This window comes from Microcebus murinus, chromosome 13 (assembly GCF_040939455.1).
Source record: "Microcebus murinus isolate Inina chromosome 13, M.murinus_Inina_mat1.0, whole genome shotgun sequence".
Taxonomy (NCBI): Eukaryota; Metazoa; Chordata; class Mammalia; order Primates; family Cheirogaleidae; genus Microcebus; species Microcebus murinus.
The window spans coordinates 50,654,199-50,679,310 of record NC_134116.1 but is presented as its reverse complement, the minus strand read 5'-3'; the positions used below and the strand labels follow the sequence as shown (position 1 = coordinate 50,679,310).

General features: G+C 39.8%; 1 protein-coding gene and 1 long non-coding RNA gene across 2 annotated transcripts; both read right to left on the bottom strand.

Moving 5' to 3' along the window:
• Positions 1–570: 570 nt before the first annotated feature.
• LOC105863054 (uncharacterized) lies at positions 571–19,749 on the bottom strand. The gene is made up of 2 exons (XR_001150345.1): positions 19,532–19,749; positions 571–1,169 (listed from the first exon to the last, which is right to left on the bottom strand). It is a non-coding gene; the product is annotated as an uncharacterized LOC105863054 (long non-coding RNA).
• LOC105863050 (small ribosomal subunit protein uS2-like) lies at positions 4,077–5,076 on the bottom strand. Its single transcript, XM_012749796.3, has one exon. The coding sequence runs from the start codon at positions 4,994–4,996 to the stop codon at positions 4,109–4,111; it is 888 nt and encodes a 295-aa protein (XP_012605250.1). The 5' UTR covers positions 4,997–5,076; the 3' UTR covers positions 4,077–4,108.
• Positions 19,750–25,112: the final 5,363 nt, after the last annotated feature.

Below are 25,112 nucleotides of genomic sequence, written 5' to 3'. Positions count from 1 at the left end.
CTGTACCTCGCCCAAAGTGCATTTTTAAATGTTACTATAATTTATTCCTAAGTTGAGTCATGTAGAAAACCTAAGAAAATAAATTCCCTTTTGATGTTAGGCTAACCCTTACGTTAACATTAATTCCAATTTCTACAAATTTAAGGGCAAACATAAAAAAAAAAATTCCAAGAATGAAACATTTACCATGACTAAAAATTATATTCTACTTGAGTTTGAGGGTTGTGTTTGGAGATCACAATGTACCCTTACTTACTGAAGCACCAGAAAAAAAAAAAATAACAATTACTTCTTGAAAAAGAATGATGAGACTCTGATCAAAGAGTGGTCTTTTTGGTTTAGATAGAGAAAGTGCCAAATGTCAGATAACATTAGATTAAGTTGAGATCCAGAGAACATTTGGGTCAGGCTAACAAATTTATCTTTATTTAAGCTCTTAGCAACCTGTATGCTCGGTGTTTATTACTCTTGGACAAGTGCCTTCTGTTTATCTGGGAAGCGTTCATTGAGACATGAGTCTCCATTATATAGATGTGACATCAAGTGATAGGAAGTTGGCATGAAAGCCGGTGTTGTAAGGGACCATGTTTTATTAGGAGGAAATGTCCGTGATTAAGGATTTCTTTGACAAAATGTAGATTAGACTCATATTTAAATTGTCCCTGATCATAAGAAGAGCACCAGAGAAAATGTGTTGCCATCCTCCATGGAAGTGGGCTTATTTCAGGCAAAATTATTTCTGACACCTATCTCTCATTTTGTGGTATCCAGTATACAATAATTACAGCTCTCATGCATTGATGCAAAATATGGAAATTCCATTTTTCTTTTCTTATACAGAAAACACAAAGATCCTCCCATGCACCCTTCTGGGCTATTATCATACAGTGTGATTTATGTATTTCTTGTATGTTTCTTTCCTTTTAAATCTGGAAGTATATTCTTTTGTTTTATTGGGCTATTTATTCTGTTGACATCCTTGGATGTGAGTTAATGGAACCATGATAAAAGGATACAGAAGTAGAACAAACAAGCCTGATGGTATAGATTCAGGACTGCCTGACAGATTAGGGATAGCAAGGATAGGAACAAAAGATAAAATCATCTGATTCATGTGCACTGAGATGGTCCAAATAAACCAGTGCTTGAAGTTTCACTATGCTATAATTCTGGAAAATAAACTCAGGAAAGATGGGTTGTTATTATAGGGATTAGGAGAAGATGTTGGTTTTCCTTTTAAAAATTAATTTTTACGCACAAAATTTTAACGTTTAAGAGCCTACCACAACACTTTGCTGTAAATGAGCATGTTATAAATATTTGTTACTTAATATAACAAAAGAGTTGATGAGGGAGAACTGGAAGCTGAGACCGCCGGAGCAGCCTGGAGACCAGCGAGAAGGGTAGGTGGATAAATCACCTTTCCCCTCCCCTGCATTTGGGACTGCTGGTGGGCTCCCCAGCGGGTAGAGAGACCTGCGGACACCAGCCCAGAGACGGCCGCCGCCAGCTAGCGGTGAGCCTGTAGTGGACGCAGCACCAGACTCCCAACTGCCTCCGGGCACCTCCGTGTGCACAGACCCGAGCCGCATGGCAGGCGCCATATTGCCTCCATTTCCCCTCTGCCGACCCTACCCATGGCTGCCCAGAGAGACAATACAGCCACCAGCCGGAGGCACTTCCAGGGAACGGGACCTTCCCTTTTGGGACCCTACAGCTGACTAAGGGGAACTCAGACTGTGAGCTCCCTACCCGCCAGCCCTCCCAGGTGCTGCTGGCACGGTGATCCCAGGAAAACGGTGCCGACTCAGAGGCTGAGAGACATAGACCCAGCTTGGGCTCCCTGTGGGTGAATTGGTACCAGAACTCCTCTCCCTGGTGGGGATACAGTTTGAACTCTGGGACCCACAGGTCAGACCTGCAGACCAGATCCCGTGCACCCAGGTCTAGCATTGTCCGGGGCACAGAAGGGATATATGTGAACAGCCTACTGAGGTGTGTGTGCCTTCAGGGGCAGATCAGTGTCCTAGAGGGCAACCCTCCTCCCAAAAGGAGGCCGTATGCCCAGCCCAGGTGGCGTTTCTGCGCAGGGAACCTCCCGCGGGCATCACAATCCGGGGAGGTCTGGTGGGGTATGGTCTGGCCTGCTGGCAGAGGCCCAGGAGTAGCTGCGGAGTTGGGGAGGGTGGAAAGAGCGAGGCCCACTCCAGACTGCAGGTCTCAGACAGCCCCATCCCCACAAGCAGATTTTCTGGCTGAGCAGGACCATTCCAGCCCCGCCCTGACAGCTTATCCTGGAAGCAGAGCACAGAACTTTGACCCCTGCTAACGGCATTGGTGGTGCCTGAGGGAATGCTTACCCAACCCAGCTCCACCCAGAACAAGAGCTGATAACCAGGACACAAAAACAACAGCATAGCCTGTTCCTCCAAGCAAGCGCCACCTACTGACAGGGACAGCATCCTGCACAGCCTTTTTATGGCACCCACTGACTCATTATACAAGGAGTGGTCGAATCTCACCCACAGGCACCACCTAAAGGCTCAGAAACTAAACAAGGCATGTAAATACCCAAACAAAAACCTAAAGGAAAGAAATAACAACTGATCAACATGGGAAGAAATCAGCGAAGGAACTCAGGAAATATGAAAAACCAAACGGAAAACACCCCCCCAAAGAGGAGCACCAGCCCCCTAGAAACGGACACCAACCCAAATCAGGAAACCAAAATGACAGAAGAGGAATTTCCTATGTGGATCATAAGAACACTCACCAACCTGCAACAAAAATTCAATCACCAACACAAAGAAACTACAAAAAGTCTCCAGGACCTAGAAGAAAAGTTCACTAAAGAAATAGACAAAATGAAGAAAAGTTTAACTGAACTCCTGGAAATGAAGAATCAATTCAGGGAACTACAAAATACAGTGGAAAATCTCAAGAACAGGGTAGATCAAACAGAAGAAAGAATCTCAGAGCTTGAAGATAACACACTCCAACTAAATAAAACCATCACAGAGATAGAGCAGAGAAACGAGAAAAGAGCAAAGCCTACAAGAGATATGGGATTATGTGAAGAAACCTAATATGAGGGTCATAGGGTTACCAGAAGGGGAAGAAGACAGCACTCAAGCGTTGGACAAGCTATTTGAAGATATAATAGAAGAAAATTTCCCAGGCCTTGCTCAAAATCTCAATATACAAGTTCAAGAAGCTCAGAGGACCCCTGGGAGATTCAATGCAAACAGGAGGACGTCACGACATGCAGTCATCAGACTGACCAAAATATCAACTAAAGAGGTCCTTCTAAGAGCTGTAAGACGAAAGAAGCAAGTGACATACAAGGGAAAGCCAATTCGCATAACGCCAGACTTCTCTAATGAGACTTTACAAGCAAGGAGAGACTGGGGCCCCATTCTCACTCTTCTGAAACAAAATAATGCCCAGCCTAGAATCTTATTCCCTGCAAAACTAAGCTTGATATATGAAGGAGAAATTAAGACATCCTCAGACAAGCAAAGTCTCAGAGAATTCACCAAGACACGACCAGCCCTACAAGAAGTACTAAAAACCGTGTTACGCACGGAACACCATAATAAAAACTCACGAATATAAAAACAACCAAAACCCAAAGATTAAAGGCCAGATAATACAATGGCTCAAGAGATAAATCAAAGCAACAACATCCAACCCAACAGAATGAACAGTAATCTACCTTACCTATCAGTTCTCTCAATAAATGTGAATGGCTTAAACTCTCCACTCAAGAGACATAGGCTGGCTGAATGGATAAGAAAATACAGGCCACGTAAATGCTGTCTTCAGGAAACACATCTAACCTGCAAGGATGCATACAGACTAAAAGTAAAAGCGTGAAGATCAGTATTCCAGGGAAGTGGAAGCCAAAAGAAGGCTGGCGTGGCAGTTCTGATTTCAGACGATTTAGTTTTTAAACCAACAAAAGTAGTGAACGACAAAGCGGGTCATTATATAATGATGAAGGGCACAGTCCAATAAGAAGACATAGCAATTTTTTTTTTCAATTTTTAGAAACTCATGTTTATTTTCCATCAACCTTATTTCCATTTTTAAGAGTCTGTAGAAGAACTTAAGACCACTCAGTGGTTGTTCCCACCCATTCAGTGGCCTGAGCAGTGGGAGCTGCAGACCAGTCTTCTGTGGCAGGCTGGGCGCTCCAGTCTTCAGTGGGGAACTGCTGAATAGGCACAGAGGGCACCTGCACGCCTTCAGACCAGTCTGCAACCTCGGGCTGAGTAGCAGTAAACTCAGGAGCTAGAGCTGTCCATTCACCCCGAAACTCCTCTTTGGTCACAGCTTTCTCGGCGACAGCTTGCTCTTCCTTTTCAATCTCTTCAGGATCTCTGTAGAAGTAGAGATCAGGCATGACCTCCCACGGGTGTTCACGGGAGATGGTGCCACGCATGCGGAGAACTTCCCGGGCCAGCATCCACCACATCAGACCCACAGAGTGAGCCCCCTTGTTGTTGCACGGGATGGCAATGTCCACGTAATGCAGAGGAGAATCTGTGTTACACAGAGCAATGGTAGGCAGGTTAACATAAGACGCCTCTGTGAGAGGCTGGTGGTCAGCCCTGGGGTCAGTAACCACCAGAAGACGCGGCTCCCAGAACGCTGCCTGGATCTGGTTAGTGAAGGTTCCAGGAGTGAAGCGGCCAGCAATAGGAGTGGCTCCAGTGGCAGCAGCAAACTTCAGCACAGCTCGCTGGCCAGTATTTCTGGAGGATATGACACTGACATCAGCAGGGTTTTCAATGGCAACAATGGCACGAGCTGCCAACAGAAGCTTCTCCCAGGTCCTCTTCAGATTTATGACATAGATGCCATCAGTTTTTCTTTTGTAGATGTACTGTTCCATTTGGAAGTCAAGGTTGGTGCCACCTAAGTGGGTTCCTGCTGCAAGGAATTTGAGGACATCCTCCTCCTTCATTTGCAGGACATCAAGGGCTTCGGACATCGTGAAAGTTTCCCTTTAAGTTACGACGGGAATCCAGAACAACGCCGTATGGGCCCCTTCCGCGGGTAGCGTGGAAAGGAGATAGCAATTTTAAATATATATGCACCCAACTTAGGTGCACCCAGTTTCATAAAGCAAACCTTACTGGATCTAAGCAAATGGATTAATAGCAACTCCATAATCGCCAGAGATTTCAACACCCTACTGACGGCACAAGACAGATCCTCCAAACCGAAAATTAATAAAGAAATAATGAACTTAAACAAAACACTGGAACAATTGGGTCTGACTGACATCTACAGGACATTCTACCCAAAATCTACGTTCTTCTCATCAGCTCACAGGACATTCTCTAAGATTGACCATATCCTAGGACACAAAGTAAATCTCAAGAAATTTAATAAAATAGAAATCATACCATGTACCTTCTCAGATCACAGTGGAATAAAAGTAGAAATCAACCCTAACAGAAACTCACATTTCTATACAAAAACGTGGAAATTAAACAACCTCCTACTAAATGATTACTTCATAAATGAAGAAATCAAGACGGAAATTAACAAATTCTATGAAGAAACCGACAATGGAGAGACAAGTTATCAACTCCTCTGGGACACAGCTAAAGCAGTTCTGAGAGGAAAGTTTATCTCCATAAATGCCTATAACCAAAAGACAAGAAGATCACAAATAGACAATCTAATGAAATGACTCAAAGAGCTGGAAAAAGAAGACAGACCAACCCCAAACCCAGCAGAAGAAGTGAAATCAACAAGATCAAATCAGAACTAAACGAAATTGAAAACAGGGAAGCTATTCAGGAGATTAATAAAACAAAAAGTTGGTTCTTTGAAAAAATAAACAAAATTGACACACCATTGGCTAAGCTAACGAAAAGCAGAAAAGAGAAATCTCTAATAAGCTCCATCAGGAACAAAAAAGGAGATATCACAACTGATCCCAAAGAGATACAAGATACAATTTATGAATACTACAAAAATCTTTATGCACACAAACTGGAAAATGTGGAGGAAATGGACAAATTTCTAGAAACACACAGCCTCCCTAGGCTCAACCAGGAAGAAATAGATTCCCTGAACAGACAAATCTCAACAGCTGAAATAGAAACAGCAATTAAAAATCTCCCTAAAAAGAAAAGTCCCGGTCCAGATGCTTTCACACCCGAATTTTACCACACTTACAAAGAAGAACTAGTACCTATCTTGCAGAAACTATTCCACAACATCGAGAATAAAGGAAACCTCCCCGACACCTTTTATGAAGTGAATATTACCCTGATACCAAAACCAGGAAAGGATGCAACAAAAAAAGAAAACTATAGACTAAAATCCCTAATAAATATAGATGCAAAAATTTTCAACAAAATCTTAGCTAACCGAATCCAGACGCTTATCAAAAAAAATAATCCATCATGACCAAGTGGGCTTCATCCCAGGGATGCAGGGATGGTTCAACATACGTAAATCTATAAATGCAATTCACCACATAAACAGAAGCAAAAACAAAGACCACATGATTCTTTCAATAGATGCAGAAAAAGCTTTTGACAAAATTCCACACCCTTTCATGATACTTAAGAAAATAGGCATAGAAGGGACATACCTAAAATTGATACAAGTCATATATGACAGACCCATAGCCAACATCATACTGAATGGGAAAAAATTGAAATCATTCCCACTTAGAACTGGAACCAGACAAGGCTGTCCACTGTCTCCACTTCTCTTCAATATAGTTCTGGAAGTCTTGGCTACAGCAATCAGACAGGAAAATGGAATTAAAGGTATCCAAATAGGGGCAGAAGAGATCAAACTTTCACTGTTTGCTGATGATATGATATTGTATCTAGAAAACCCCAAAGATTCAACCAAGAAACTCCTGGAACTGATCAATGAATTTAGTAAAGTCTCAGGATACAAAATCAATACACAGAAATCAGAGGCATTCATATACGCCAACAACAATCTAATTGAGAACCAAATCAAAGACTCAATTCCCTTCACAATAGCAACAAAGAAATTAAAGTACCTAGGAATATACTTAACCAAGAAGGCAAAAGACCTCTATAGGGAGAACTATGAAACACTGAGGAAGGAAATAGCAGAGGATGTAAACAGATGGAAATCCATACCATGCTCGTGGATCAGCAGACTCAATATCATTAAAATGTCTATACTACCCAAACTGATCTACAGATTCAATGCAATACCTATTAAAATCCCATCAGCATTCTTCACAGATATAGAAAAAATAATTTTACGCTTTGTATGGAACCAAAGAAGACCTCGAATATCAAGAGCAATTCTAGGCAACAAAAACAAAATGGGAGGTATTAATATGTCAGATATCCAACTATACTACAAAGCTGTAGTAATTAAATCAATATAGTATTGGCACAAAAATAGGAATATGGACCAGTGGAACAGATCTGAGAATCCTGATATAAAACCATCCTCATATAGCCATCTAATCTTTGACAAAGCAGACAAAAACATAGGCTGGGGGAAAGAATCCCTTTTCAATAAATGGTGCTGGGAAAACTGGATAGCCACCTGTAGAAGGCTAAAACAGGACCCACACTTTTCACCTCTCACAAAAATCAACTCACGCTGGATAACAGACTTAAACCTAAGGTAAGAAACTATTAGAATCCTAGAGGAAAAAGTTGGAAACACTCTCCTAGACATCGGCCTAGGCAAAGAGTTTATGAAGAAGTCCCCAAAGGCAATCACAGCAGCAACAAAAATAAATAAATGGGACATGATCAAACTACAAAGCTTCTGCACAGCCAAAGAAATAGTCATGAAAGTAAACAGACAACCTACAGAATGGGAGAAAATTTTTGCATTCTATGCATCCGATAAGGGACTGATAACTAGAATATACTTGGAACTCATGAAAATCAGCAAGAAAAAATCAAATAACCCTATTAAAAAGTGGGCTAAGGACTTGAACAGGAACTTTTCTAAAGAAGACAGAAGAATGGCCAACAAACATATGAAAAAATGTTCAACATCTCTTATCATCAGGGAAATGCAAATCAAAACCACAATGAGATATCACTTAACTCCAATGAGAATGGCCTTTATCAAAAAGTCTCCAAACAATAAATGCTGGCGTGGATGCGGAGAGAGAGGAACACTCCTACACTGCTGGTGGGACTGCAAACTAGTTCAACCTCTGTGGAAAGCAATATGGAGATACCTTAAAGTGATACAAGTGAATCTACCATTTGATCCAGCAATCCCATTGCTGGGCATCTACCCAAAATATCCAATGACACTCTACAAAAAAGACACCTGCACTTGAATGTTTATAGCAGCACAATTCATAATTGCAAGGCTGTGGAAACAGCCCAAGTGCCCATCAATCCAAGAATGGATTAATAAAATGTGGTATATGTATACCATGGAGTACTATTCAGCTCTAAGAAACAATGGTGATATAGCACATCTTATATTTTCCTGGTTAGAGCTGGAACCCATACTATTAAGTGAAATTACCCAAGAATGGAAAAACAAGCACCACATATACTCACCAGCAAATTGGTATTAACTGAACAGCACCTAAGTGGTCACATAGGTACTACAGTAATAGGGTATTGGGCAGGTGGGAGGGGGGAGGAGGCAGGTATATACATATATAATGAGTGAGATGTGCACCATCTGGGGGATGGTCATGCTGGAGACTCAGACTTGTGGGGGGAGTGGGGGAAATAAAATCTGTACCCCCATAATATGCTGAAATTAAAAAAAAATAGAGTTGATGAATGTGAGACTAAGACGATAGAGTGGACACGCAGCTATCATATTGTCTGCCTAGAAGAGCACGTGTTGCTGAACGCATGTTTGGCTACCCGCCACCCAAGAAGAGAACACAAATGGCAAGTGTTTGTCAAGTAAGAGGAAGCCTGAGGAGATGGCGGACCATTGTCTCAAAGATCATCTCATCTCATCTCATCTCATCTCATCTCATCTCATCTCATCTCATCTCATCTCATCTCATCTCATCTCATCTCATCTCATCTCATCATCTCATCTCATCTGATTACCGAGCAACTTCGAAAGGGAAGGGGTAAAGGGGTTTGGTGGCAAAAAGCAAACATTGTGCATGTCAGCAAACAATAGGTCATCTCATAGATCTTGTCATAAGCAGTCTGTGGTTGGCCTGTTCCAGAGTCTTTATCTGTTTTACCTCAAGGTTGTTTCCTAATCTTGTGCCTAGCAGCTGTGCAAGCAAACAGTAGGTTAATTCTTAACTTTTAAGACAGAACAAGGCGAAAGCATACTGGAAGCAAAATGGCTTCCCTTTAGCTAGCCTAGCAATGTAGTCTGAATGGCCCTTAGGGTACACTTACACACCCACTCCCATTCTGGCCATACCCCATCCATATGGCTAAGATTGGAAGCTGTCATCTTCCTACAGATCCTGCTGGTGGTGACTGGTATAGAAAGCAAAACCCAAACTCAAATAATCCTAGTACCTTCCCTCCACAGTAATGGGTCCAGGGAAGTATATATAACATAAGCTGAGCCAATTGGACATCTTCTCTTTTGAAACTGGAACCATGAAAAGTGATGAACTCCTGAGTGATAGAGCTGGAATAATGTAAGCTTGGAAACTGATGGTGGCTATGGTTCATACTCAGGAGATGAGTCTGACATGTGATATCCACCTATAGATGGACACAAGGTGGGGAGAAGAGTCCTGACCACATCTGATGCTGGTTCCAGCTGTCCCCTAGGCCCAGTTTTATCCCTGTTCCTTATGGGATTTGGTCACTTGAGCCAACACTGCTCCTTGAAAGAATCTTAACTAATACAAGAGACAATTAAAGTAGAACTATATTGATTTGGGAGTAACCTAGATGGTAAGCAATGTGAGGTGAAAGATTATGTTCTCCATCTTTATAATCACAGTGCTGTGGTATATAGCTGGCAGCCAATATTTTGAAAGACTCTATAGTTTTTAAAAATAGATTTATTACACCCCTGGGAAACGTGCTAAGTACTGAGAATAAAATAGCGAGTAAGACAAATACAGTCCTTGCCCTTAAGAAGCTTTCACTCAAGTGGAGAGCACAGAGAAGATAAGTGGCAATGATAATAAAAAGTAAACTTTTCTGATAGGAGAATATATTAATTATGATTTGGGGGTAATGGGTAGATAGCCTAGCTAATCAAAGTTAAAAGGGAAAGTATTAGGTAATGGGGTGCTTCACAGAACACAAGAGAAGGAAAGCAGCCTGGGAAGACAGGAACCAGGGATTGGAGAGCCATTAGCTCCCCAGAAAATGTTCTGACTCTCCTCACCACTTCTCTTCATTTTCCTCCAAAACTGATTTCCTTGTTCCCTAGTCTGAGTGCTGTTGTAAAGCTGGTCACAACTTTCAAGTACAGACCTGTCCAGAGAAGAAGACAATTATATTGACCAGAATTCCCCTAATGAAGAATATCTACTTTTGGAAGTAATACTTTGCTGAGCCAATTGGCTTAGTGAGTGAGCCCTCAGGGAATGCTCAAATCTCAGAGGATGATTACTTGAAACTGCTGTGCACAAAACAAGGAGGAGAATTAGTGTGGCCCAGAAGAGAGATGAAGGAAGGAGAGGGAGAGAAAAGCTGAATGAACTCCTTTCTCCTCCATCCCATTTATAGCAGAGAAAATTAAAATTACTCCTGGGATGACTAGCTATCTTAATGAAAACTAATAAAAGAGCAGAGTCCTATTTGGGTTCAAGCAAAACATAACAGTATATGAAAAGGCAAGGAACAGGGACAACCAAGTTACACAAGTTAAAGGCCTGGCCACCTTGAGAGACTAACCCATTCTCTTGGCTAAAGGGATTACTGGGAAAGAAATTCTGATTGTATGATCTTGGGACAAGTGTGGCTCTAATAGAGGAGTGGGATCATGTACAAAATGACTGTTGGGTCCACATTTACTTTGGGATGGGTGGCAAACAGTTAAGAGAATTTTTTGTAAACTAGTCAGAGCTTCTAAAAGCTCAATTTTTTGTAAACTAGTCAGAGCTTCTAAAATTCAATATGGGGATAAAGTGGTGTCTAGGGAACCTGTAGGAGAGGCATCTAATCGAGGCTGAATATTCTTTGAATGAAAGAATTAATAAATGGAGCTTTCTTGGATGGTTTGGCAAAAGCTGTGATATGAACAGAAGGAAGACAAAGCTATTCATACAAAGCAGAAGTCTAGAGTGAGAAAAAGACATGATGTAGAAAACAGAGTAAGGAGAATCAATGGTGGTAAGAGAAGAAGAAGCCAAGACAGAGAGACACACTGGAAGCCTCTGGGTGAAGAGAGGGCTAAATAACAAGATGCTACCATGTGGTAGTTGAAGGCTGTTCCAGTTCTCCGAGAGGTCTGACTTTTGAGCAAAGGGCTGTTATCCTCATGGCCTGGTTGTTTAGCTGCTGGACTTTTTTGTTTGTTTGTTTTTTCTTTTCTTCTTTACTTTCCTTACTCTTTTTAAGTATCTTATAAATAACTCCTATTACCTGAAATACCCTAAGCATGTTTATGATCCTGAAAATCTGAAAGAGTTTAATAACAAAACCACCAAGAAAGAAATGAAGAAGAGAGAGAGAGAGAGAAAGAACCAAGTATGCATTCTTATAATCAAGTAAGAGTTAACTTCTTCCCTCCAACTGCTATTCCTTCCTCATAATTTCTGTTTTCCTACCCATCTCCACTTTGTTATTTCCTATAATCCTTTCCTTCTTAGCCTCCAAATAAAAACCCCATTCTACCTATCTTTTTCCTTTCCTGTTCTATTTAGTTACAGTATAATGATGTACAAATGCTCACTAGGTTACTCAACACTTGACTTATGCAAATTTGACCTTATACAAATTATTACATAAGGCACATAGTAAAATTTTAGAGATGTAGAAAATTTGCATTATATATGGAAACAAAAAGTAGTCTACTTGAATGCTAAGAAGCAAGGCTCAAAATAGCCCTTACCAGGAAGAGAGCAATGGTTCTCATCTTTTTTTGCCTCCTGCCACTTCCCCCTGCGTTGCCATGCTGTTGCAGTTACACTCTCCCCACCCTTTCGTTTTAACTCATTTTATTCAACTATGGTTCAGGCGGCAGTTAAGTGCTCAGACTCGGGGATCTGGCTATCTGGATTTGTACCCTTTTTCTGACTTTTTCTAGCTGAAAGACCTTGAGTAAGTCACCTAATACCTCTAAGCCTCACTATCCTAATCTACATGGTAGACATAATAAGATTTCCTTCCTTGGAGTTTTTATAAGTAGTAAACTAGGTAATCTTAGCATAATGCCAAGCCTGTAGTAAATATTTTTCTTAGTGCATTCAGAGCCTAATGTCACTGACCCTAATGGCAGGCTTCTTTCCTGACTTACATGTTGTTAAATAAGCTTAGCCTAAAGCTACCTCCTTACATATTTTAATTTCAGCCTAAAGGTCTCCATATGTAGTGAATGGTAACCTAACTGGATGCATAAGCAGACTATAACCTACTCTTGTACCAGTCTCTGAATTTCGACCAGTCAAGGCAGCCAACTGTTCAAACCATGTTCAAATAAGGCAAATGCTGTAACCTATCCAGCTATTCTGTACCTCACTTCTGTTTTCTGTATGTCACATTCCTTTTTCTGTCCATAAATCCTCTCTTAACACATTGCAGTGCCAGAGTCTCTCTGAACCTATTCTGGTTCAGAGGACTGCCTGATTCACAAATTATTTTTTGCTCAATTAAATGCTGTTAAATTTAGCTGGTCTAAAGTTTTTTTTTAACAATATTAAATCCTTTTCAATTTTTAGGTTCTGAAAACTAAGAAAAGGACAACTGCACAAACTATAGAGTATCTGTAGTAGAAAATGGGGTGCTGTGGGGATTCAGATCTAAGATTACTCTTTTTTTTTTCCTTCCTAAGGGAGTTGGGCTGAGCCGAATTAATATAGTGATGAAGTGAACTGGATGTTCCTCTGAAATGCTTTTTCCAGAAAAGAGCAAAGCTCTCAATTTTTTCTCTCCTAATTCCAGTCTTTTATTCTAGGTTCTTTTAGGTTATTAAGTGTTGAAATATTAAAAAAGAAAAAAAGCACTTAAACTTGGTTTGGAGAAGGTGAAAGTGAAAGGAGGAGAGTAATATGTAAGGATTGTAACCTAAAGATTCTCTCTACAAAAACAACTTTCTGCAGAAACTCAGGTCAGATGTCTTTAAGCCACAGTACAGTAGAATAAAACATTCTCCAGCTCTCATTGAATGGAGAATTTATCAGACTGCATTTTAAAAAATCTCCTTTTGTGGAACTAGTGAGAGTCTCGGGAACCATGTTCATATCCATAATAATGAAGCCAGATAAGGGTGCATGACTCAGATTGTGCCCATCAAAACAAACCATCCAAGCACCATGTGAAAGGCTTTGATAAGGCCCTGTGAAGACAGTTTATGCAGTCCATTTGTCATTGCATATGGTTTCATCCTTAACACAACATTTTTAAACAGCTTGATTTTTAAAAAATCAATAGTGCTTGAGTAAGAATGATATCAGGACAACAATCTTCAATTTAATATTGAGGGCTTTTTTTCCACATCTCTTTTAGCTTTAAACTGTCTGGCTTGTATCATAGTCTAAATTCCAGCAGTGACTTTCCAATGCTTCCAGATTAATTCTTTCTTACTTTTGTCGTGTAGCACAGGTACAGCCTCTTTTCTTTTTTACCAGTGGTTTTTAAACTTGTGTTTGGAGCTGTGGAAACCTTTTTATCAAATAAGATCTCACTCAGAACTCAGCAGCACAGTGGAACTGCTCGGAGAGTATCTCCTATCAGGAGGATCATTGGAAAACCACTACCCTATACCAAAAATGCTTTTTTGGGGGGTAGATTTTAGCAAGAATAGAAGAACATTAAAAATGTAATTTTCTTGAAGAATAGAAATTCATTAACTGACACATAAATAAAAAATAATAATGTATAGGAACTATATTCATGAAAAATTTACGTTACAGTATTATGCTTTGTCATCAGAAATAGAAATGGCTACAGGTTCAAGGCTCAATTTCCCAGCCTGCATTCCCCAGCTCCTCCAGATGAAAAGGGCTAGAGCTCTGGAGTGGCACATTAGCAGCTGACTGTCTTGCCTGTCTCCTGACGGGGTATTTTTCCAATAATTAGAATTTGTACACGTCCTAAGCACAGCACTTTCACACCTGCGTAACTGATCCAAACACTGGGAATGTGGATCTAGAAGACGGCCCACCTAGAAGAAATCTACAGTGGAAATAGTACAAAGATAATTTCCTAAATTACTCTGACTTTGATGTAAGACTAGAGAGAAAGGAATTTTTCTTTCATCACAGCATGCCAAATCTTATTTTGCTAAAAGGAGCTTTGATCCCAGATGCGTTACTCTATACATAACAATCCCGTGTACTATATTTGAGAGGACCGACCATCTTTAATGATGATCCCTCATTTTCCAGTTCAGAGCCGGATCCTTGGTTTTTATAAACCTACAAAGGAAAAACAATATTTCAATCTCCTAAACAGAGTTACCCAGCAGAGTAGTGGAGTAGAGCAGATTCTATAGCATGGCCCTACTTGTATAACACAAAGCTAGACATATCAAAGCATTATGAATTGTTCATAGATGTAACAGTCATGATAATATATTTCAATCTTGTACCTTTGCACTGAAAATCTTCTTTTCTTGAGTCTCTCAGTGTCTCTGTTGTTCCCTCAAAGCAGACAGCCACCATCTCTCAGAGCTGCTGTTGTGCCTATAAAAAAAGGAGTTTCATGCTTCATATCTGTTTTCTCATAACCAGCTCCTTTCATTAAAGTTGGTAAGGAGTAGTGCTGGAGCTGTACCACACAGCCTCAGTAGAGCTGATTGTTCATTTTTCAGGAATTTTGCAAGCCATTATTAAAAATTAAATTGTATAAACTTAGAATTTAAGTAAATTTCTTTTAAAAGAGGTAACATGCACTTAAAACTCATCACTACCTAGTTATTTTACCACATTTTACAGTTATCTTTACTCATTATTTATGTTCATTTTATCTGTATGGTTTAAATATTATATAATAGTGTGCTCCTGTGCAACTCTTTCCCTTTCCACATTCAGTGATGTTGGGTTGGTAGCTTGAAACCAGTGATGAGCATTTACACCATGGAAATTGGCAAATACAAAAATGTAAGGCTTTTTTTTTTCAGGAGAGCTAGTTGTTAAATGTTTACCATCACACTGTTGGCAATGAGAGTATGTCAATTCCTTTGTCAATACTTCACAAAACAATTACTTATGTTTACATGACTAGCTAGTGAGACATTTTGTCATCAACTAGCTATTTCTATAATGTTGTGAGCTTTGATACTCACAAGTGAATTCCCTCATTCTCTCTTTATCACCAGTGAAAACTGTAAATCAGCAATAAAGAATTAAGTTAGGTTTCAACAAGAAATAAAAACTATGCCAATCAACTGTGTGGGTAGCACTTTATGCTGTTAGAAAAGTAGTCAAGATATGAAACTCATAAATCTATTGCTATCATGGGGGAAGGATGTAAATTTTGCTATGGGAAAGAAAGGATACATACTAAAATAAGGAATTGGGTTCATAATTTGGTAATAATGTGAGCTCATTGGCAAGTGTCTGTTTTGTTTTGTTTTTTGTTTTTTGTCTCACAGAAAGAAAACTTTACCAAAGATTTGATTAGGGCGTAGAAGAACGATTTGGTGATCATCTAATGGCTATTATCAATGTGCTCACATTCAAAACCAGGCTCATCTGTAGAGGGATGGTCCTTGCATGGTACTTTTCTGCTTAGTTTCCTTCACCAGGAAAGTCACTAAGCATTTCTGCTTTCCTGGAGTCCAAACCCTATGCCCCAGAAAGTGTCCGCCTCCACCCTGTGTTCTATACCTCTAGGCCTAAATGTTTGTACCAGGATTAATCCCTTTCCTGAATAATTCTAATGATATTTTCATTGATAAGAGGGGTGTGTGTGTGTCTGTATGTGTGTTTGTGTTAACAAGAGTTCTGCTACAAAATTTCAGAGACACCAAAAAACTCTGTAGTAAAGATAAATAGTATTTTAATGTAATATTAATTATTTATTTTAAAATTTTCAGTAGGTTTAAGGAGTACAAGTGGTTTTTTGTCTCATGGATGAATTGAACCCCGTGAAGTCAGGGTTTTTAGTGTACCTGTCACCTGAATATTATACATTGTACCCAATAAATAATTTTGGTCCCTCACTCCCCTCCCACCTTCCCCTTTCTGAGTCTCCAGAGTTCATTATACTGATGGGTTTGGCAATCTCATTCTGTGTTCTTGGTTCTTGGTGTGCTCTTGGCCAAAGAATGACCAGACCCACCTAAGTAAGACAAGCACAAGGTGAAATTTATTGAGGGGAAACAAAATAGGATTATAGAGCAAGAGCAACATATAGATTTACAGAGGAAGACACATATGCCACAGATGACAACAGGATCCCTTGTCCTAGCAAAAGAGAGCTTGGTTATGATCTAGGTCTTGTTTTATAGTATCTGAATAGGGACCTCCCCGTGGTTCAGACGTCACCTTGGAACCACTTTGATGAACAGTTGGGAGTTACATGACCTGAGTCTTACTATGCATGCGGATCTCCCATGAGCCTCTCTGAAAGCCCATTTGTGGGGGATGAACTGCAATATAAATTTAAGCTAATGACATAATAATTAGCCTAAGGTTGTCCTACGTCACCTTCCAATCTCTATCGTACTTATCTCTTTGGTCTGTGGGCTAGAGACTCCATGGCATTCTTTCGCATTTGGTGTGATAAGTTCTGATTGGTAGATTGGGAGGGTGTTCTCCCCCAGGTGTGGCAGTGGGCCACCTTGTCCCCAGGAGGGGCCAGAGGTCCCTATCTGTCTATTCCATTTTCTTTCCTCTCCTGTGAGTTTGTTCAGTTAGCTGTTTCCTCTCTCTCCTAAATTTTCAGCTCCCTTCTTTGGATAGCCATTCATTTCCCAAAGCCTACAAACATCTTCAGGTTTCAACCACTATTCAAACAAAAACTAAAGCAAGAATAGCTTCATCTCAATCGCCTTGATTCTCCACAGGCTAACACCACCCTCACTTCTTTCTTTATACCAAAGTTCCTTAAAAAAATAAATCCACGTTCAATGTCATTATGTTTTTAACCCCTCCATTTGGTATTTCTTGCTGGATAATGTTAATTATTCCTGTCTTCTTGAGAAATATCTTCTCCTTTGACTTCTATGATACCATATTTTTATTGTTTCTGCTTCTACCTCCAAACATCCCTTCTCAATCTCATTTGCAGTCTCATTTAGTTCTTTCTTAAATTGTTGGTAATCTTTAGGTATTAACATCAGTCCTCCTCTTCCCTCAACTCTCCTTTTGTGACCACATCAACTCCCATGGTAGAGCTATCACAAGTAAGCACATGACTCTCATTTCCAGCTCTGAAGTCCCTCCTGAGCTATGGATTTCTTTATAGAATGCCTGCTGAATATCTCCTTTTGACCACCCATAGACACCTCAATCTCAACATATCCTAACTGAAATCATCACCACCACCCTGGTCTGCTTTACTTATAGCATACATCTGGTTGAATGGCACTAGGAATTCAACAAGGAAGCATGTAGTCACTCCCGAGTCTTTCTTTTCCTCAATGGGCTGGAGCCCTGAGTATTCCTGGAGACACCACCTGCACACTCAGTGGAACTGCCAACAGGGCCCTCAGAACTCCACTTAATATCTACTTAAAGGACCTACAGGACAACCGGTGCTTCTGAAAGGACATCCCACTGCAATCTGCCCAGGATCATCCCATCATATTCTTCTTCTCTGCCTTCATCTTCTGCTTCTCTCCTCCTTGTTTCCAGAAACACTAGCCTTTTACTTCTGCCTGGGCCTTTCAGTCCTTACCTGGCTCCCCACCTTCCTTCATTCAGCTCTCTACCAATAGGAAGATATCTATCAAAGAGGCCTTCCTGGCCTCCCCACATAAAAACAGCAACCCACTCCCCTACTATTCTCTTTTCCTCCTAGCCAGCTTCATTTTTCTTCATAGCAGTTATACACACCTGACTTATATTTGTCTATTTATTTTTTTCTTCCCTATTAGGATGTATGTTTCCTGAGAGCAGGGTTTATTTTATTAACTCTATATTCTTATCACCTAGAATACTTTTGACATTTAGTAGATGCACATTACATATTTGTTAAGTGAGTATGTGATTAATTTATGTCATATCTACCTCTTCAACATTTATTATCTCTATTAGTTTCCTCTTTCACATATTCAGTAAATATTTACTCAGCTTCCTCCTATGAAGACTGCATAGTGTTGTGTGCTAGCCATTCTCACTGCTCCAGAGCTTGTCGTCTCCAGACTGGACTCTTGCAATTGTCCCCTAATTGGTCTTTTTGCTTACTGTCAGTTCTCTCTTTTATCTGTTCTTCATGCCGTTGCTAGATTGTTTTCCAACTTAGCTCAAATTGATATCTTCTCTGTGAAGCCTTTCTCAATAATTTCGGTAGAATTGCTTGCCCTTCCTTGTGCCTCTGTGTACCTTGTCTAGCTGGTTACCATGACAAATATACCATGGCTTTTTACTGCATGTATTTATTTGTCATGTTCTATTTGACTATAAACCCATTGAGGACAGATGCCATGTTTTATTTGGCCCAAGTCTTATTTATTCTTACTATTTAACACAGTACTCAGGATTTTGTGAATGCTTGATAAATATTTGCTGACTAAGTGAAGTAATAGTGTAACAATGAATTATCTGTCTTTATGCCAGAGTGTAGAGCGCTTATACACAAACCATAGCCTGTTTTTCTAACTTTTAAAAAATGATGTAAGGCCAGGTACAGTGGCTCATTCCTATAATCCTAGAAATTTAGGAGGCCAAGATGGAAGGATTGTCTGAGGTCAGAAGTTCAAGACCAGCCTGAGCAAAAGTGAGACCCCATCTCTACGAAAAGTAGAAAAATTAGCTGGGCATGGTGGGACACACCTGTAGTCCCCGCTACTCAGGAGGCTGAGGTGGGAGGATTGCTTGAGCTCAGGACATTGAGGCTGTGTGAGCTGTAATGATGCCACTGCACTTCAGTGTGGGTGACAGAGCAAGACCTTGTCTAAAAAAGAAAAAAGATGTAAGCATATATCTCTGCATGATAGGTAAAAAGCAGGTGTTGTTATCTCTCTCTAACAGAGGAAGGATTGGATTTGTATCTGTTTCCTAAGATTAGTTTCCTAAGATGTTATCACCCCAAACTGGCTTGATAACATCAAGTCTGGTGTGCAGATTATTAAATTGAATGCTGAGGGTTTAGCAAAAAAATGTAGAAATATTCTCTGCCTTCAAGAATCATACTAACTGAAGAAGAAGACAATACTCATAGAAAACATGCAGGAAAATTGGTTTATTGAACTCTTTTTAACAATCTAAAAATGGATCACCCAAATATTGAGACATAAAAAGGAAAAATGCTGAAAGGACCTCTGTGGCCAAACTAGAACTTCTTCCATGAAAGATCAGCCTCCTTATTCAGTGACAGCTGCTCTACCTTAAGGGCTATACACTGAGGAAGACAAGTCACCTCTTCTAAGCCTGCAGTGCTCCCTAATGGCCAGCTGTCCAGGGCGTGCAGCAGAATCACAGCATTCTGACAGTATAAGTCAGAGCATCACTTCCACAGTTTACCTGGAGGGAAGAAGCTAAAGGCAAAATGTGTAGGGAAATGCTGATGAATTCCTAATGACTAGTGTAGGTTAAATATCACTGACACGTCAATAGATAGAAGGTTCCATTTTGGTGGAGGCTGCTAAAAATCAACTAACATAATGTTTCTAAAACTAAATCAAAACTCTCCCAAAGATTAAACTTCAAAATTGTGATATTCTGGTTTTCTGGGAAATGAGTACATAGAAAGAGAATGAGGCAGGGAAATAAATGAACATTTCTAGGCATTTTCTATGTGTTTAAAACTATTCCTTCACACCCTCTTCCTCAATTAATCCTCACAGTATTGCAAGATAAATGTTACTAGCCCCATTTTTATAAATGGTGATCTAGGAAAGAAGGGCCCAAATAAAAACATTAATTATTTATGTCTATCAGTATGGACCACTGGGTATTTATTTATTCTAGAGGTTATAATCTATTAGTCTCATTTATTGTGTTGCTTTTCCCACCTTTGACCACAAGGAGCTCCCTTCAGTGTCCCCTTGTGTTCTTTTCACACGCCCCATCAAGTTTTGACTATTGCCTTATTTTCTGGCATCACAAAATGTTGCAGGCTCCTCTTGTATTTTTCTTGCTTTAGCTCTGGAAATAGCTAAGGAGTCCCAGATCCTATTGTTGGAGAAGGGTTTTAAAGTGAAATTGTGATCTGAGCGCCAGGGGGGCTCATTGTCAAGGTGTTACTGTTTCTAGGCCCTCAGAGAGAAAATGAATGAGAAATATATGCTGATATAAACATACATACATTCCACATACACCCATCTCCATCTTTTTCTATATATATGTATCTCTACCTATATTCAAAACCATGACGGCCAGGTGTGGTGGCTCACGCCTGTAATCCTAGCATTCTGGGAGACTGAGGCAGGTAGATCATTTGAGCTCAGGAGTTTGCGACCAACCTAAGCAAGAGTGAGACCCCATCTCTACTAAAAAAAAGAAAGAAAGAAAGAAATTAACTGGCCAACTAAAAATATACAGAAAAAATTAGCTGGGCATGGTGGCACATGCCTGTAGTCCCAGCTACTTGGGAGGCTGAGGAGGGAGGATTGCTTGAGCCCAGGAGTTGGAGGTTGCTGTGAGCTAGGCTGATGCCACGGCACTCTAGCCTGGGCAACAAAGTAAGACTCTGTCTCAAAAACGAAAAAAAAAAAAACAAAAAAACCCAACCCCCCCCCCCCCCAAAATATCATGAGTTCACACTGCTACCTCGGATTCCGAACCACTACCTCAGGGTTCATTCTAGCCTGCCCTGTCCCTTTCTCCAGCAGTGAGGGACTAGTGTCTCATTATCCCCATGATTATTTATTTGAACAATCCTAGAATTCACCTAAAGCAGTTATTGAGTTACTAACCCATTCTCCCATGGGAAAAAAATGTAGTAACTAATAATATTGTACATTTATTTATTTATTAATTTATTTTTGGTCTTTAAGCTATACAACTTATAGTCAAAACATTGTTTTCTAAATTTGTTACTGTGAGTGTTCCATTCCATCAGGTTTCCTCTATCTACTACCTAATTCATTTTAACTGATCAAGTATGAATGACATTATCATGATTCCAAAAGTCAGAACATATTTTTAAAAAGATAAACCGCAGAAGTATCACTCTCCCCTTGGCCCTTCTGCCCTGTTCCCATTCCCCTGCTCTTTCCATTCAGTTCCTACCCATCTCCTTTGGGTAACCAATCTCATTCTTTCTGGTTTGTTCTTCTTGTGTTTCCACTTGCACAAATGAGAAGATACATGTATATTTTCTTATACTATATGTTATACATACTACGATACTTTTACAATTGGCTTTTTTAACTTAAAAGTATGTCCTGGAAACTCATCCATGTCACTAATAGTTCCGGCTGAACGGTCTTTCAGGTAACAAGCTTCTGTTTGGTTCCCCACTTGTACTGCTTGCTGCCAGGGGCTCAATTGGAGAACTTGTCTCCTTAGGATCCCAAACTCTACTGAAGCAGTGTTTGTCTTCGTTTTATTTTTGTTCTTCGGAGAGGACCTGTAGTCTGTTTCTCTCTTGGGATTTAGCTAACACCATCCCTGGATACACCTTTGAACCCCATCACTTAAGGGGTTCAGTGCTGCTTCAGAGATCAGGTGGCTAGGGTAACATGTAAAAATGAAAAAGAATGCACCAGATAAAGGTATGGACATAAAAACAGCATGTTAAAAATAAGGGCTCCCATCTGGGACTAGCTTTAGCTCACCTCACTCTCCTCCCTCCTCACCACGCTGCCTGTTGCCTCTTTGAGCCATCTCTACCACTTTTCCTTCTCAAAGCAACTCTAATATTTATTTTATCTGCTTTCCTCTGTATTCCAGCTTTAGAAGGGGTGATTATTTATTTCTCCAAGGTTTCCTTTGATAAAAGAATGAGGTCCCTTGATAACAAACCTTCCAAACTAGTTGTTTCTTAAACAGATTTTCAAGCATTCAACCAGCCTTGATCTTTACTGGTTCCTCTTTCCGGAATGGCTTTCTATAGCTTCTCTATCTGGAGAACTCTGACACAGCTGATAAATGCATCACTTCCTTTGTCCTATGGTCCCAGGCTCCCTCTTCCTGGAAACCCAGCAGAATGAATTCATCCCTCCTCCCATGCTCCAGCAGCTCCCTGTGTACTCCCTATTATAGCATTTACCACATTATGTAATTATGTTGTAATTAGGTGTTTGCAGATCTGTCTCCCCCCCCACTAGACCATGACTGCTTGAGGCCTGGGATAATTATGTCTTATTCTTCTTTATGTCTCCAGTGCCTTGCAGTATCTGCCACATAGTGGGTGCTGACTAATGTTTAAATGATTTCATTAACTATACTTCTTTGTCACACATGCACAGTCATTTAGCACAGATAGAGGGAAGAACTCTAAAGAGATTTCACGCATTCTGCTAATAAGGAGGAAACTAAAGCACAATGGCTAAGTGAAAAGTTTCTGTTTTTCAGCTGATGAAGTGTTCAGTCTTGTTCCCCCCTTCAACTGAGAGGGGCATGGAATAAAATGGTCTGATTTTCCACAAGCCAATCCCAGGCTGATTGGAGAAGTTTCACTCTTATCCATCTACCTGTTGCCTGGACCCAGAGGTCTTGGAATTACAATGAATTGTAGGCATATGGGATTATCTCTTCCTCTTCTCGGGGCAAATGTCTATAATAATTTAGGCCTCTCTGATTTTATCTCAACCATGTAACTGGTCTCATTAATTTGACCTTTTAATTACCAACAACCTGCTGACTTGAAATTCCTTAGGATCCTCAGAACAAGAAAATAGCATTCTCCCCAGGAGAGAGAATAAAAACAAAATAAAACAAAAGCAAGTCCAATACCCAGCTATGTCGGGGTCTTCCTGAAGTACTAACACCATAATAAAGGCTTTCTGCTTCTGTTTCATTATGTGACAGTCAGAGACTGTAAACACTGTCGGTGGCAGAGAAAACAGTGTCTAGAAACAAATAAGAAAAACTAAAGATGAAACTGGGAATATGTGCACAGCTTATGCTTTGGTGTTCTGTGGTCATGACAGCTTTTGCTCTTATGAAAGTACTGTGTGTGGTGTTCTTTTTCCCTGTAATGATTTCTGAAACTGTGTGACTTGTGGAATTCGCCTTAAAAAATGCAGTGAGTGTTTAATCGCTTAGGGTGTGAGTAACCACATTCTGTTCAACTATGCTTCCAGCCCTCTCTTTCCTCCTTATCAGTGACAGTACTCCAAACACTTGTCTCAATTTTTAGATCAAAGCTGATGAAAAACAGACCTCTAAAGGGTTGAATTGCCTTCTGCATTTTTGTTCATTGGGAGAAAATACCTATACCACTTGAAAGGGCTGAGGTTTTTTTTTCTTTTAGTGCCTCATCTTTAGATTGTAAATTCTGCTTTGCCTTCCTGCTTTGCTTATTTCTTACTCTGTCAATGTCATCTGCCTCATGAAATGTATCTTTTAATTAATTATTCTTGTCTCAAGTTGTCTGCTGTGGCTCACTGTCAGGGCAAGAATTCATATCAGTAAAATAGGATCTGTCACTAAAGGGAAATATCTTGGCTTATTTCAACATGGAATTAACCTCATTTACCCAATAGTCACCTTAATTGATTTTTCAAATCTTTTTGTTGTTTATATTTTCTTTGAAGTTGCATACTACATGGCTTTTCTACAAAGAACAGAAATCGAGAAGCATAAAAACACTAAACAATGGAAGACCCGAGAAGTCTGATTCAGAAAGCATTTGGAGAGAATTCTGAAGCCAGAAGCCAAATCCAACCACACAACAACAACAATAACAGTTCTATTCACATTCTATTATGTGGGAAATCTCAAAAAAAGTGCCTCTCAAAAATGCATTAAATATGGGTAGTTTTGAATATATTACACAGGGTCTGTCTGAGTTTATTAAAATGATGGAAACAATTATAGATAATGCAGAAAAGACTTATAAAGTAAGTGAAGGTAAATGAAATTATAACAAACAGGAACACAACGAGTAATAAAATAATCAAATCTCTATGACTTTTCTAAAGACAACCTTTAAAAACAATGGTAAGTTTTCAAAGCTAAGATATTTAATAAAGTGAATAGAACCAAAGAGTCTGTGGTTTGGAGAACCATAATTTAGTCATTTTGGAAAGAAATTGAGGTCTAAGGATTTACAAATACAGGTTGAGTATCTCTTACCTGAAATGCTCTGGACCAGAAGTGTTTAAAATTTTGGACTTTTTGGGGAATATCTACATATATATGATATGATATCTTGTGGATGGGATGAAGTCTAAACACAAAATTCATTATGTTTCATATAAATCTTGTACAAATAACCTGAGGGTAATTTCATATAATATCTTAAGTAATTTTGTGCATAAAACAAAGTTTGTGCACATTAAACCATCAGAAAGCAAAGGTGTCAGGTGTGGAATTTTCCACTTGTGGCATCATGTCAGCACTCAGCAAATTTTGGATTTTGGAGCATTTCAGATTTTGGATTTTTGGATTAGGGATGTTGAACCTGTATTTATATGCTCTTTTCAGTATAATCAAGAGTGAATTTGTATTCCTTTCCTAAGGGGGCATTAGGTTACTCTTCTCCGTTTAGTCTAAATACTGAGAACACTATGATAATATGTTATTTAGTCATTATGACTGACTGCGTGGTGTAGAAGGATCACTGGGCCAGAAAGGAAGAGCTCTAGGTTCTTATGCCAGATGCACCATTAACTGGTTTTGCGACCTTGGGAAAATCAATGAATTGACAAATATTCCTTAAGCATGTTGGTACTATGCAAGATGTTGGAGATACAATAGCAATAGGAAACGTTCCTTGACTTTCCCCTTA

What these genes read in the sequence shown, in the direction of transcription:
- LOC105863050 (XM_012749796.3), bottom strand. Translation starts at nt 4,996, where the DNA reads ATGTCCGAAGCCCTTGATGTCCTGCAAATGAAGGAGGAGGATGTCCTC.